General features: G+C 34.1%; 1 protein-coding gene across 2 annotated transcripts in view; it reads left to right on the forward strand.

Annotated features, from left to right (window-relative positions):
- BMPR2 (bone morphogenetic protein receptor type 2) overlaps positions 1 to 15,272 on the forward strand; it is a 265,898-nt gene that overhangs the window by 192,741 nt on the left and 57,885 nt on the right. For both annotated transcript variants that reach the window (XM_037848856.1, XM_037848857.1), the window contains 6 exons: positions 2,462 to 2,572; positions 3,284 to 3,375; positions 5,410 to 5,640; positions 6,335 to 6,449; positions 9,410 to 9,570; positions 11,171 to 11,318. In XM_037848856.1, coding sequence (XP_037704784.1) covers positions 2,462 to 2,572; positions 3,284 to 3,375; positions 5,410 to 5,640; positions 6,335 to 6,449; positions 9,410 to 9,570; positions 11,171 to 11,318 — 858 coding nt within the window. The remainder of the gene's footprint in view (positions 1 to 2,461; positions 2,573 to 3,283; positions 3,376 to 5,409; positions 5,641 to 6,334; positions 6,450 to 9,409; positions 9,571 to 11,170; positions 11,319 to 15,272) is intronic.

Consider the following 15,272-nt stretch of genomic DNA (forward strand, 5'->3'; position numbering starts at 1 on the left):
CTGTTTAACTAGGTTGAACTTAAATGTTTATAAATGTACTTAGGTGACAGTAGCACATTATTGTGAGAATAATTAGCAGTGCTGAATGGTTTGTGAATATGGGAGAAAGGGGAAGTTTAGAGTCGTGTATTTCACCAGAAGGAAAGTTGGAGGTTAAAACATGGGAATGTATAACACAGTGAATCTTGTGGTGGACAATGCCCATGATTAACTGTTCAAATATTAAAAAGTTCTTTCTTGAACTAGAACAGATGTTTGACACTGTCTTAGTTTGCTAATGCTGCAGAGTGCAAAACACCAGAGATGGACTGGCTTTTATAAAAAGGGGGTTTATTTGGCTATACAGTTACAGTCTTAAGGCCATAAAGCGTCCAAGGTAACACATCAGTAATCAGGTACCTTCACCGGAGGATGGCCAATGGCCTCCGGAAAACCTCTGTTAGCTGGGAAGGCAGCTGGCGTCTGCTCCAAAGCTCCGGCCTCAAAACGGCTTTCTCCCAAGCTTGCTCCTCTTCAAAACATCACTCCCAGCTGCACTCTCTTTCCTCTTTAAGTCAGCTCATTTATATAGCTCCACCGATCAAGGCCCACCCTGAATGGGTGGAGCCACGCCTCCATGGGAACATCTCATCAAAATTATCACCAACAGCTGGGTGGGGCACACTCCAAGCAAATCTAACCAACACCAAAACTTCTGCCCCACACAAGACTACAAAGATAATGGCATTTGGGGGACACAATACATTCAAACCGGCACAGACACTATTAGAAAGAGTTAATGATAGAGAGATTTGTGGGGGGAAATTTACCTATTACAAACTATGGAGTATAGTTAACTGTAGTATTTTAATACTCTTTCATCAACACTAACAAATGCTCTATACCAATGCTGTGGATCAATAATAGGGGGGAATCAGGGGTATGGGAGGATCTGGGTTTTCTTTTTTATTTTTATTTCTTTTCTGTAGTAATGAAAATGTTCTAAAATTGATCATGCGGTTGCATGCAGAATTATGTGATGATACTGTGAGCCAGTGATTGTATTCTTTGGAGGGTCTGCATGGTGTGTGAATATAGAGCAATAAAATGGCAAAAAAAAAGTGTATTACGATCTTTCAACAGATCGTTATATAGAGGTATTGTTTTGACTTTTTAATATGCAAATTGTGCTTAATTTGAGACAAATCCACTTATTTAGAACAGAAATGTCCTTCAGAGGAACTCTTTGCTTTAGAGATTTCTGGTTTAAATCAACACATAATTACAGTGTCCAAAGTCTAAATGTTTTAAAATATGGTATGCTTGATTTTGAGTGAATGTAAAGAATTATTGTGTAAGGATTAGCAGTTGTGCAGCTCAGCATTTGGTTGGTATTACCTTACACTGCCCGAATGCTTGCCATAAAAAAATAAAAATAAACAACTATTTTATAGGGTAACTCATTCCATTTTAGACATCTCTCTTTACAAGCAGTTAGTTCTTCTGTATGCTGAGCTGAAGACTGCTGTCCTTGAACATTGGTTCTGGTTATTGTCTCCGGCTATTCAGAAAAAGTCAATTATTCCACACGAAGACTGCTGTCTTATCCTCCCAAGTTTTCTCTTCAATACTTTCTACTCATTACATTTCAGTTTTCTTATGCTGTCACTATTCTGGGTGTGCTGTAGTTTGTGGGCATCCTTCTAATGGGTGATGCTCTAGACATGATCTGGCTCACAGAATGAAATTAATACATAAAATATTTTACATGCTTATGATAGCCTTATGATTTAGATGTATGTGTTCCCATTTTGCAAGTGAGGAAGATTTTGCTTAGAGAGGTGAGGAAATTTTCCCAAGGTTATACAGTCAAATTCATATTTAACTGCCTGCAAAGCCATGTCTTTTCATTAATAATAATATCCATATTGATAAACATAATTATCGTGTATTGCATAAGTACCATATAAGAGACACTGTACCAAGCACTTCTCAGGCATTTTCTCATTTAAGTCTATTAGCACACTTGTGAGATAGGAAGTCCTATTTTTACAGACAAATAAATGAGGCTCAGAAGAGTCAAGTAATTTGCACAAGGCCACTGAGCAAGTGGTGTAGAGCCAAAATTTAAACCCAGATAGGATTTGGAAGACTGTCCTCTTAAGCATTATACTTTTTGCTCTATGCTATTTCTTGATATACTTGATATTTCAAGAATTGGTGCCCCAAACACTAATTACTGAAATAGGTGTTTCAAAAGATGTTTCAGTATCCCAAATCTGTAATAGATAATTTGTATGATTAAAAAATATGTACTATTTGCAATTATCACAAATTAATTATTAACTTTTCTTTCATTTCTTTTATTGCAGAAACATTGTTGATTTGACTATATATTGATAGAATTTTTCTAAAGGGCAGTCTCTCAGCATTTAACAAAATATATAAAAAAAGTAGACTATATTGTAATTTCTTTTTTCAGGTCCACCTCATTCATTTAACCGAGATGAGACAATAATCATTGCTTTGGCATCAGTCTCTGTATTAGCGGTTTTGATAGTTGCCTTATGCTTTGGATACAGGATGCTGACAGGTAAAAATATAACTTTTTGTCTTATTGTTTATTTAGCATGCAATAAATTTATTTTTTCCTTTTTAAAATTTCTGTGTTATAGTAGCTCCTGTCCTCTCAAAAAAAAAAAAATTTTTTTTTTGGTTTTTACAAAAAAATTTCAAACATATACAAAATATGTGTTACTCAGCTTCAACAGCTATCACATTTGTAATTCACTCATTGTCCCTTTCCATGCTGCTGGAGTATTTTGAAGCAAATCACAGATACTATATATGTATAAATACTTTATCTCTGAAATATAAAGACGTAAAAATATATAACCACAATATCATTTTCACATCTTTCAAAAAAACAGTAATTCCTCCATATCATCAAATGTCCAGTCGGTTGTAATAACCTTTAGATTTGATAGGCTTTTTATGAAATCAGAACCTATTCATTCATTTGTATTTCTTTAAAAATCATCTTGAAGCCTCCCAAGGCCTTAGGGTTTTAAACTTTTAAACTAGGTCTGTTGCTGGAACCATTTCACAGAATTCAGCTTTCAAACTATTTATCATTTATCTTCATTTGTAGATGGTTCCTAATTTATTAAATAGTTTTACTCCCATTAACATTAGGGATAGGTCTTGCTGCCAACCCTTCTATAGCTCTTCTTTTAAATTGTAATATAATAAATGAGTAATAAAGATCTTAATTTTAAGAAACTTCTGTTTCCTCTTCCTACAGGAGACCATAAACAAGGTCTTCACAGTATGAACATGATGGAGGCAGCAGCGTCAGAGCCCTCTCTTGATCTAGATAATCTGAAACTCTTGGAAGTAAGGCTACTATTGGATTATGAACTGTTTTTTTCTTTTCTCATAGTACACCTGAAACAGTGACGTCATTCACTCACTAATTCACTCATTCGTTTCTTAAACCGGTGCCTATTGAATATCGATTTTGTGTCAAGTCCCTTTCTAGGCCCTGGGAACATAGACGAACAATACAGATATCCCTTTTGGGGCTTACATTCTAGTGGAGAGGAGTCTGTAAACAGATAAATGAATGTATAATATCAATTCAAATAGTAGTAAGTACTATGAAGAAAAATAAAATGGATAAGGAGATTAGAAAGCGATGCGAAGGGGATAGTTATAGAAAGAATTGTTAGGAAAGGGCTCTCTGAGGAAGCTACTTAAACAGTATGGAAAGAAAGATGTAAAATTTTGAGATGAATGTACTAGGCAAGGAATCATAGCAGATGCTAAATATTCCTTGGCTATGTATATATTACATATTTGTATAAGTACATATGAATATTGCATGTTCTATAGAAGTTACTTTTAATTTGGTAGTATCTCAGAAGTGATATTAAAAGTCTTTACCATAATGAGTATTTTTATGGTCTTTATTAGGAAGGACTTGATAACTGTGATCCCAAAACCAGACCACAGACAGACTGTAGTTAAAATAACTGAACTGAATTTGTGCTTCCACCCAAGAGACAAGTTTGCAGTTTGTGTTCAGACAAGTGAATTGCCTACTAACGCAAACAAAAATCAACACACTTTAAAACCTTCTGTGTAGGGAAAAATACAATAAAGTTAAAAGCCAAATTTGAAAAAAAAATTTAATACATAAGCAAATTAATAAATAGCTGATATAAAACAATATAAAAGAAACAACCCTTTAAAAATGGACAAAAAAAAATGAGCTGCCAAGTCACCAAAGAAGTGTTTGACTAATACAATAAGATTTCCAATTTAGTAGATTGAAAGGAATACTAACTAATTAAAATAACAGGATTTTATGACGATTGAATGAAAGAAACACTCTCAAACATTGCTGATCTAATTATGTATCAATACAACCTTTCTAAAGAACATATCAGTATGTTAAATTTTTATTTTGTTTTTTTTCTTTTCTCTTTTTTTTTAATTTCTCTTTAGTATGTTAAATTTTAACTAACCTGGAAATAGTGAATGAAATATAGCAAACATCCTAAAATGAATCTGGTAAATTCCTAACCAGTTTCAATAAAAGGTGAAGGAAATCCCCAGAAGCCAGATATAAAGAGAATGGGTTGCATCTTGCTTGTTCTTTGTGTTTTGAGTTGTGTTTGATTGTATCATTGACATTGTGAATATTATATCGTGGATACCCTGAATTCTGTTATGTTTCTGAGTGCGTTGATTTTTGTTTGCGTTAGTAGGCAATTAACTTGTTTGAACACAAACCGCAAACTTGTCTCTTGGGTGGAAGCCCAAATTCAGTTCAGTTATTTTAACTAGAGTCTGTCTTATGCATTCATTGGATTTCCCGCTGTTGGACTCCTTCCTTTCTGGGATTCTCCCCTTATTTCCTAGCAGCCATGGTTGCCCCAAGTTCTGTCCTCTGGTTCCTTGGACCAGGAAGAATATGAATTTTTCTATTACAGTTCTAGCTCTCTGCACAGTGCTGATTGAAGCCTGCCCTCAAGCTAAAAATCATAAAAAGGGGTAACTCACCCCATGCTATTTCCTTCTTTTATAGGTCACCTCCTCTCAAAGTCAGCCATTTTGTTCATTCTCCAGTACCTTTGGATTTGTGTGTGTGTGTGTGTGTGTGTGTGTGTGTGTGTGTGTGTGTATGTGTGAGTGTATGTATTTTATCCAGAGTTTATAGTTATTATCTATAGGAGGACTGGGACTACTGGAGCTTCCTCAGTCATACCAGAAATGAACTTTATTGGCTTCTTGATAATGGAGAAATTTAAACTGTAAGCAATAGAAAGCTATGGCATACTATATAGGTTCATAACATTATTATTTATTAAGCTCGATTGTTGTAATTTTGATATGAATTAATACCTTGCTTAAAAAAATTTACAGTTGATTGGCCGGGGTCGATATGGAGCAGTATATAAAGGTTCCTTGGATGAGCGTCCAGTTGCTGTAAAAGTCTTTTCCTTTGCAAACCGTCAGAATTTTATCAATGAGAAGAACATTTACAGAGTGCCTTTGATGGAACATGACAACATTGCTCGCTTTATAGTTGGGGATGAGAGAGTCACTGCAGATGGACGTATGGAATATTTGCTTGTCATGGAGTATTATCCCAATGTAAGTTCTTAAAAAGTAAATTGACATTATATAACAGTCAATCAGCCAATGTACAGTAGAGGACCACTGTAAAATAGAGCAGTATCGGTTTGCAAACTGGTTATTAATGGTCTGCAATGAGATAGGGATCTCATGCAAGAATGTACATCAACTACATCACTAGTTATTTAGATCAGCTTGCTCTCTTGCTCTCCCTCTTTTTTTTTGGTTGCAAGACTTTCTCAATTAAGGAAGCAGTGTGCTTTGATTGATATTCATTCTGCTTCTGCATTCTGGTGTAACTCCTTATCTTCCTTATCACAGACTGGTAATAAACAGTTGTGGATGAAAGCTTTGCGTAGCACTGGTATCTATATTAACAAAAGCCTTCTGTTTTTTACTTGTAAAACATAATTTGGATTTGTACTGGTAAAAGATGCTGTATGTAATTAAACAAGAATCTAAAATAGTTATTTTTCTATCTTATTTTGATAGATTAAAGAAGGCTTTAAAAGAAAATAGCCATCCATTATTTCTAATATTGAGACTTAAAAATTAATAATGGTTAAATTCTCCTGTCCTTTCCATCCTTTTCCTCATCTCTTTACTCACAAAAATGTCTTACTTTTTCAGCATTCTGAAAGGTAATAATTCATTAGATCATGTTAAAATAAATTAATTCTACTTTCTTTTTGGTGCTGTTTTCTCTACATAGGGATCTCTGTGCAAGTATTTGAGTCTCCATACAAGTGACTGGGTAAGCTCTTGTCGTCTGGCTCATTCTGTGACCAGAGGACTAGCTTATCTTCACACAGAATTACCACGAGGAGGTAAGACAATGAATGGAAGAGGAATGACATACACAAGGGTTCAAAATTCACAAAGGGAAATTTTAATCGTATCTTCAAAATAAATGGATATTTTATATTGTAGCAGATATATTATTAGCCAGTTTTTTTTAAAGATCTGGCATGAAGAAATGTATTTGAAATGTAACAGAAAGAAAAAGAACTTCAAGATTTACAGGGTCACGAATCCCTTTGAGAGTTTGATTAAAGCTCTGAACTCTCTTCCTGCAAAGATATACATATACTTAGAATTCATAGAAAATGATGCTTTTTATGATTCCAGGGGGGTCATCTCTGGATCTTCGGTTAAGAACTTCTGTGTTAGGCTTTATCTTACCTTCCTTGTATTTATTGTGTTTATTTAAATAAACTATAATGCATTATCAATTCTTTAGTTTTAATATTGCATGGATCCTTATTCTATGGGTTTGTCTTGTTGGCTAGAATTAGGTTTGGCCAAATCTATGGGGGGGTGGGAGGGATAATGGTGACTTCAATAAGAAAGAAACTATTTTCTTTCTTATGTACGAAACTAGAGTTACACAGTCTAGGGTTGGTTTGGCAGCCACTCTAGTATTATCAGAGTCTCAGGCCCCTATATTTCTTCTCTACTACTCTTTATAAATGGCTTTCATTTTCAAGATCACCTTGTTGTCCACCATGCTGTTTTCTAGTCAGCAGAAAGAAGGAAAGGGAAGGAGAAGGTATTGCTCCCTTCTACCTCCAGAAGTCCCACTTTTATGCTTATGTTTTGTTGTCCAGAACTTAGTCACACTGCTATACTTAGCTACAATTGAGAATGGGAATATAGTATTTTAGTTGGTGTATTGCTGCCTCAAATAAAATTGGGTTCTGTTACAAAGTAGGAAGGGGAGAACAGATGGTAGGGAATCTGTCTTTGCCAATTTCAGAACTCTATGGTTGTGTTCTTTGCTTTAAGTCCTATGTTTCTAAGCTTTAATACACATTTTTTTTCTAGTTGTTCAGGGATCTCTTTAATATATTTGTTTTCTCACTTTGTTTCAAAATATGCCTCAGATCACTGGCACCTCTAAATTAGCTTTGCTGTAAAAATTTTGTCTCTCTTCTTTCTTAAGCTTTCAACCCTTACAGCATTTTCATCATGTTATAGCCCAGAACAGCTTCTAAAGTCTCTCTGACCTCTATAGTGAAGAGAATCCTTAATGTATCAATTTCGTAGATCTTCGTTCCATTTTGTTTTGCCACGGATCTTTTTTAGCTGGTGCTTTATATATACTTCCTCCTGAATAATTTATTCGTTCATTTATGTTGACGTCTTGCTTTTCCTGAATACAGAATTGACCACTGTTACTGTCTATGTTGGCAACTCTGTTGCAGGAAGGGTAGTAGTGTCTTAAGTCTTATCTTGTCTTTTCTTGTCTCTTCTCTTCTTCTCTCTTCCCTCCCTCTCCTCTTCTCTTTTCTTCTTTTCTTTCCTTTACTTTTTAAAACAATAGAGGAAGTACTCCCCAATTTCCTTCTCTGACTGCTTCACCAACACATTGCTCCTTCTCCCCATAATTAGCCTGGTTCCCCTAAAGTGTGAGATCTTTTAATTTAAATATTGATTTTTGTATTAGTATAAAGGTGTTTTCTAATGTCTCCATAAATTCTATTTAAATATCAGCTACAGATTATACCCCATATACTTATGTTGTGGTTTTATCCAGATTAAGGAATGCAATTCTTACAGGAATTATGTAGGAGCCAAGTTAGTAAAAGCTTTGGAAAGCTATAACAGGAAGTAGGAAGAAGAGAAAATGAGAAAGAAATTAACTCTTAGATACAGAAATATGGTAACTTCTATATCTTCTTCCAAATGTGCTGTTACTTTTTTCTGTATCAAAGGAATCATTATCCTTCTATCTTTAGTTTCCTTGTTGAAATTACAGTCTAATTATCATTAATGAGAGTAGCAAATCTGTTTACTGAGTCTGTATTTGTACCTAAGTACAACCACTTAATAAACTTACTTTGTTCTGATTCTCTATTTCTTTATATACATAGGAAAATATTTTAAATTTCAGAAATTGTGCTATAAAATTTTTTTCATTTCAAAGCTATGGTTTTGTTTAGGGTAAGGTTTATATAAGTTTTCCTTATAGATATAGGAAAAAATAATGTAATGTTTTTAATGAGGGGCTTAGATTAGATTCACTCTTTTAGTCAATAAGCATTTATTTTTGTCTACTCTGTGCCAAGCTTTTAAAATTCATGTAAAACAAATTCTCTGTCTGTCAAATTCAGATATTGTGTAGTCTAGTGATAAGGTTAAACAAGTAATGCATTGAATGTAATGCTGCTTTGTTTCTCTGTAAAATCAGAAAAGTTTTCATAGCTTGCTTGAGGGCACCAGCTCCTCCAATTGTACCCTCAATCCACTATAAAACTATTTCTAGTTAGCTTTGGAGAATTGAAGGTGGGCTTAGAGACATGGCTAAACCTTAGGGCTGAACTTGGATGTGCTGTCACAGGTTTGATCTGTTAAGCCTTTACAGAACATACAGAAGTTTTGGAGCCGCATCCGTTTTTCGTTAATACTTGTTTTACAAGCTGCCTTTTTTTTATACCAGATATTCCTTCCTCTCTTGCCTCTTTTTGTTACCCTAGAAATGAAAATAAAAGAAAAGTATGTGTTAAAATTAGAAGTAGCAGCATGTTTGCTCTTAGTTGTAGCTGAATGTTTAATGCTTACTTAGCCATATATTCAACAGGAGTTATGTAGTGAGATATATTATAAAATAGTGATGATTTTGAGTTGAAATTTTAATTTCTTGTGTCCTTTTCTGATATGAGAAAATTAATGGGCATAAAATAACACCCATTTTCTATATTATAGGTAGTTCCTATTATCTGCATGCTCATCTCATGTCTAATAGTGCTATTTAAGCATTAATAAATATTTGAAATTATCCAAACAGATCATTACAAACCTGCCATATCCCATCGAGATTTAAACAGCAGAAATGTTCTGGTGAAAAATGATGGAACCTGTGTTATTAGTGACTTTGGGTTGTCTATGAGGCTGACTGGAAATAGACTTGTGAGGCCAGGGGAAGAAGATAATGCAGCTATAAGTGAGGTAAGAGTATACAAAAGGTATCACACTGAAAGACTTTTAATTGCATTAAAAAACCCCACTAACCACTCAGAATATTATCTTTATATGCTGTCAATTACAGCATATTAGGAATTACAAAATTAAAAAATATAAAACAGCATTGCATAAAGTCATTTGTAAAGTTCATCAGTTCATTTTGGAAATCCCTGCCATTCCAACTCATTTTGAAAAGTGTTCAGAAGAAGTTTGTAAGAACTGATTTTTGAGGCAAGAATAAAGTTAACAAGTTTAGGGTAGGAGAGTCTACTCATGACATAGTTCCCTTTTTCAAAGTCTGAAAACATCGGTGAGTATAATAATGTGTGATATAGTCTGTGTTATGGTAGTATAACTTCCCAGATGGTGGCTGAGAATGTACATGAGCCACAGTCATAACCATATGACTTTGTGTGAGCCATTATGAAACATTCTTTATAGCCTCCGCTCCCGCTTATAGCAGTCTGGAGGTGGACTTTAGACAAGACCTCTGAGTATGTAGACCATAGACTATAAAGAAATATGTTGGAATCATCTTGCAGTATCCCTAAGCCTGAAGTTCAGGAACTTTAGGTCATTCTCCCAATAAAATCTCCTACCCAAAAACCACAGCACCAGATATCTTGGCTTTTCCAGTGCCAAATAAGATCAGTGGGCACCGTTTTAAATATCATGATAAATAAGCAAAATCTTTATTAGAAACTTATGCCTGTAGACTGACATGACAGAAGGATAATTGTGCTACTTTTAGATTTAAATCAGTCGTTTTCAACAAGGGGTGATTTTTGCCCCTCAGGACATTTGGCAACGTCTGGAGATATTTGGATGTCACAACTGGGGAGGGAAGAGGAGTGGTTGCTCCTAAACATCCTACAATGCACTGAGTGGCCCCCCAAAACAAAGAATTATCTGGCCCCAGATGTTAATAATGTTGTTGTTAAGAAACCCTGGTTTAAATGAAAAAGAGTCAATGATAATGTCTAGAGATTATAGTCATTTTTATTTTTATGATTTCTAAGGCCTCTAGTACATACTATGATTTATTTAATTCTAAGCTATTAAAGAAGCACATTTAAATTTTTATTTTCTTAAATTCTAAAGGGGCAAGTGATAAAGGAATAAATTCTCATTGTGAAAATAATAGATAAAGCAAATATCCTTTCTTAACTCACAAATTCAAATGCCCTCTCTGGAAATAGTCACCATTACAGTGTGGAACATATCCTTCCCATCCTTTTTTTCTGCATTCACATATATATGTATATATATGAATAAATGGTGTACATATTGCTTTGCAATTTTTTCACTTACTGTGTCTTTAATTTTTTTAATGTTGATGCACAGAGAAAAATGTAGTTTATTCTTTTTGACTGTTGAATAGTATTCAGTGGAATGGATTTACCAATGTTTATTTAGGAAAAAGCATTTTATAGTTGAAAAATAAGGTATACAAAGGTTTGGTGACATGCTTAGAGTCAAGCAACATGCCATTGACATGACTGAAATTTACTTATAACTTGTAGCCTAATGTCTGTCCTTCAGAATATTCTACTGTTTCTGAAAAAAATATCCTCTAATTTTTCAGGTTGGCACAATCAGATATATGGCACCAGAAGTGCTAGAAGGAGCTGTGAACCTGAGGGACTGTGAATCAGCTTTGAAACAAGTAGACATGTACGCACTTGGACTTATCTATTGGGAGATATTTATGAGATGTACCGACCTCTTCCCAGGTAAGAAAATTGCTGTTAAGACTGATAAATGCTTTGAAGTGAAGCAGTTATGTTTTCTTTCTCTACCTACATTAAATAACTCAACTTTTATAAGAATCTTTTTATTTTCATTTAAACCTTTAGTTTGTTGCCATCTAGTGTTCACATATGTTATTAGCAGAAGGATATGAATCAGAAAAATTTTTTACAAAAGGACTTCAAGTTTACTTCTGAGTGGAGTTTAATTAATTGCCCATAGCTTAACTGTGTTTAGTTTTGTCTCTGATTGCTTTGGCAGTCATCATTTTTCCTTAGGCACTGCCTGAGCATTTGAGACAAGCTACACTTGTAGTGTTCCCTGAGTTGACCCATTAGGGAATTAGAAGCAATGAATTATCCATTGTGAATATTGTGAGCAGCGTTCTTTTTCTTTTCTTTTTTCTTTTCTTTCCTTTTCTGTCTTTCTTCCCTGTTGTGTCTTTCCTTTTCTGTCTTGTCTTTACTTTTTTTTCTTTCCTTTTCTGCCCCCCCCCCCTTTTTCTTTCTGTCATGTTATTTTTTTCTTAATCTGGAAGTTTATTTCAGTGTCATATCTGACAAATGATTCTTTCATTGGTAACATTTTTTGAACAGCTACTTTATTCAAAGAATAACTGCTGCTTTTGATCTAATAAATAATAAAGAGCAAAATCAGGTATTTGAGTAGGGGAAAGGCAATTAATTCTTGTTTGCAGAACACCATTTTAGCAGTTATGTACAATGAATTGAAATAAAAAGAACTAGAGGGGTTTAAAAAAGGAAGAAGAAAAGAGTTGCATTATGATACATTAGAAACTTGTGAAATAAAATAAAGTTTCAGTGGCTAAGAGATTTCAAATGGAGTTGAGAGGTCACTCTGGAGGGCATTCTTATGTGCTATATAGATATCCCTTTTTAGTTTTTACTGTACTGGAATAGCTAGAAGGAAATGCCTGAAATTGTTGGACTGCAATCCAGTAGCCTTGATTCTTGAAGACTATTGCATAACTATGTAGCTTACATGGTGTGACCGTGTGATTGTGAAAACCTTGTGGCTCCCGCTTCCTTTATCCAGTGTATGCACAGATGAGTAGAAAAATGGGGACAAAAAGTAAATGAAAAATAGGATTGTTCAGGGGGTGTGGAATGCTTTGGGTGTTCTTTTTTAGTTTTATTTTTATTGTTGTTTTTTATGGAGTAAGGAAAATGTTCAAAACTTGTGGCCATGAATACACAACTACACAATGGTACTATGAACAGTTGATTGTACATTGTGGATGATTGTATGGTATGTAAATATATCTCAGTAAAACTGAGTTTAAATTTAAAAAAGGATACATTAGAATCTTAGATATGGAAATGGTAAAGAAGGGGCGCATTTGTGAGAAAATGCAGAGAAGGAATCTATGGTTCTGGTTAGCTGTTGGGAGAAAGGGGGTATAAGGAATTGAAAAAGATTCAGAACTCTGAGAAATAGTGAGGGTGGCAGCCAGAAACTTAGGAAAGATGTGTTAATTTCAGAGACTTTTGGATGGGGTATTAATAGAATACTAGAGAAATTTTTTTAAAAGAAATTAAAGAGGATGTTGAAAGAACTAAGGTTAAAGTGATTATTTGGAGTTGTCATCACATAGATGGTAATTAACAACATGTGAGTGGATTCACTCCCCTAAGGGAACAAATGAAGAGAGAGAAAAATGAAAGACTAAATATGGGGGGCACCCCAAAAAGGTTAGTGAAGTAAAAAAGTGGTCTGAAAAATAGTGGGAAACAGAAATCATAACTTGGAAACTGGTGTTAGAAAGCTTTAAGAACCAAGATTGATGGCAATAGCTGAAACAGAAATGTTAAAAAGAAATAGAACTGAGGGGTGATTTTTGAATTTGAGTAGTAGGATGAGATCACTGGTATTCTTACAGGAGTTTCTGTGGAGTAGAGAAGACAGAAATCATATTATATCGAGTATAAGAGAGAAAATTATTAAGAAAGCAGAGGCAGGGGAGGACATAGGACACGCTTGAAAATTTTTGCAATGAAATGGGGTGGAAGTTGAAGAGAGAGAAAAAAAGTATCGCATATAGGTAATATTAAACCTAGAGAATAGCATATAATAATTATAAAATTCTTGTAAGAAATTTCTTAAAACCTTTATGATTTATCTCCTAATACAGTACATGCTTTGATCTTAAATGGAACCAATATGTAGTAAATGCTTCCTCTTTCTGTAGAATATTAGTAAAATAAATGAATTAGGTATCTGTATTACTAGGGAAGAGTGAAATGCTGCAAAGTTTAAAAAGGGGGACAGAGGAAAGGAAGGGAGGGAGAGAGAGTAGGAGGGTAACTTAAGAAAGGGATTCAGTATATCTCTAACTGCTAGAGACCTAATTAACAAGTGTCAGCTAGGTGAGAGGCAGGGAATGGTAACTGATATTCTTACATATAGTTTATTTTGGACAGTTTGAAAGAAAATAAGACTGTAAAACTTCACTTGAGCAATTCAGTGCTTGTAAAGTTTTAAATAAATCCAGTAAGACTGATATCTTCCATGATGATGTCATTAATAGTCATCTTTGTGTCCCCAGTTCCTAACACTGTTAGTGTTGAAAAGTAGTTATTGAACAATTAGTTTTAGAACCACAAAGATTTAGTGGACATGCATTTAGTAATTCTTAATGTCATTCATTCACAAAACAAGATTGTATATCAATTGCATTTAGCAAGTTTTCTAGCTATAATCACCTAATTAAAGCAAATAAGTAAAATTGTAAATTTTGAATTATTCTACTAAACCAGCATCTAGCTAATGAATGACGCTTGTATGGTGTGTGTGTATGTGAGAGAGAGTGTGTGTATTGTGTGTATGTCTCAGAAAGACATATCAGACAAATTAGTAAATAGGGAAGTTTTATCATACAGGGTTTCAAGGTAGAAAATTATGTACTAACTAGCATGATTAAATCCTTTTTAATCTTTGGTCTTTTAAGTTCATTTTTAATGATTATTGATCAAAATTAGGTATCTGCTTTGATGTTTAGAGTATGTGGAATTACCACTTATATTTATAGATAGCCCAATATTCTAGTAAACCAGGGCTATGCTTTATAGATTATAGAATTAATCCTTGTAAATCTTTTTTTATATTGGTGGAGCACAGGTATTTATGGATTGTTTTGAATATACAAATGGGAAGAAAATGGAAATTGCATAAATTGTAACATACTTTCCTTCATTTTAACTTTGTATTATCTCCATTGTGAATGAGATAAGGAAGGTCCAGGTTGCCATTCTGCTGACAAGAAAACTGAAACAGAATAGTTAAATGACTTTTCCAAGGTGGAGATGAAGTCAAGATTAGAACTTAAGTGCCTTTTATCCTCCATCCTGGTTTTCTTTCTTCTAATTTATCCTAACATATTAATGGAGTGGGGGAAGGAGAAAGTAGACAAGAAGAGTCCCTAGTTTTCCCATGTTCTTTGCCAAGATTTTGACTAGATCACTGTTTTTTCTAAGTTTTGGTTCCAGTGGTTGTCTGCATGGCTCAATATGTTTACTCATAAGTTTAATTTTGTGATATTTTTAAAAATAATCAGAAGCCTTTCATTACAAGCAGTTGACTATGCTTATTTAGTGGTGAATAAGGTTATTAAACAGTGGTGGACTAATGATATTTTAAAATCTTTGCTCTAGAGACTGATTCTTGGTTAAGAGGAATTTTTAAGATCAATATATTGATTTTTCTGTGAAACACCATTACCTTAAAAATTTTTGTCACATTTGATACCATCTGTGCCAGTTTGGATGCATTATGTCCCCCAAAACACCATGTTCTTTGATGCAATCTTGTGGGGCCAGACATATTAGTGTTGACTAGGTTGGAATCCTTTGATTGAGTCTTTCCATGGAGATGTGATGCAATCAACTGTGAGTGAAACATTTGATTGGATAATTTCCATG

The sequence above is a fragment of the Choloepus didactylus genome, chromosome 9 (assembly GCF_015220235.1).
Source record: "Choloepus didactylus isolate mChoDid1 chromosome 9, mChoDid1.pri, whole genome shotgun sequence".
Lineage (NCBI taxonomy): Eukaryota > Metazoa > Chordata > Mammalia > Pilosa > Megalonychidae > Choloepus > Choloepus didactylus.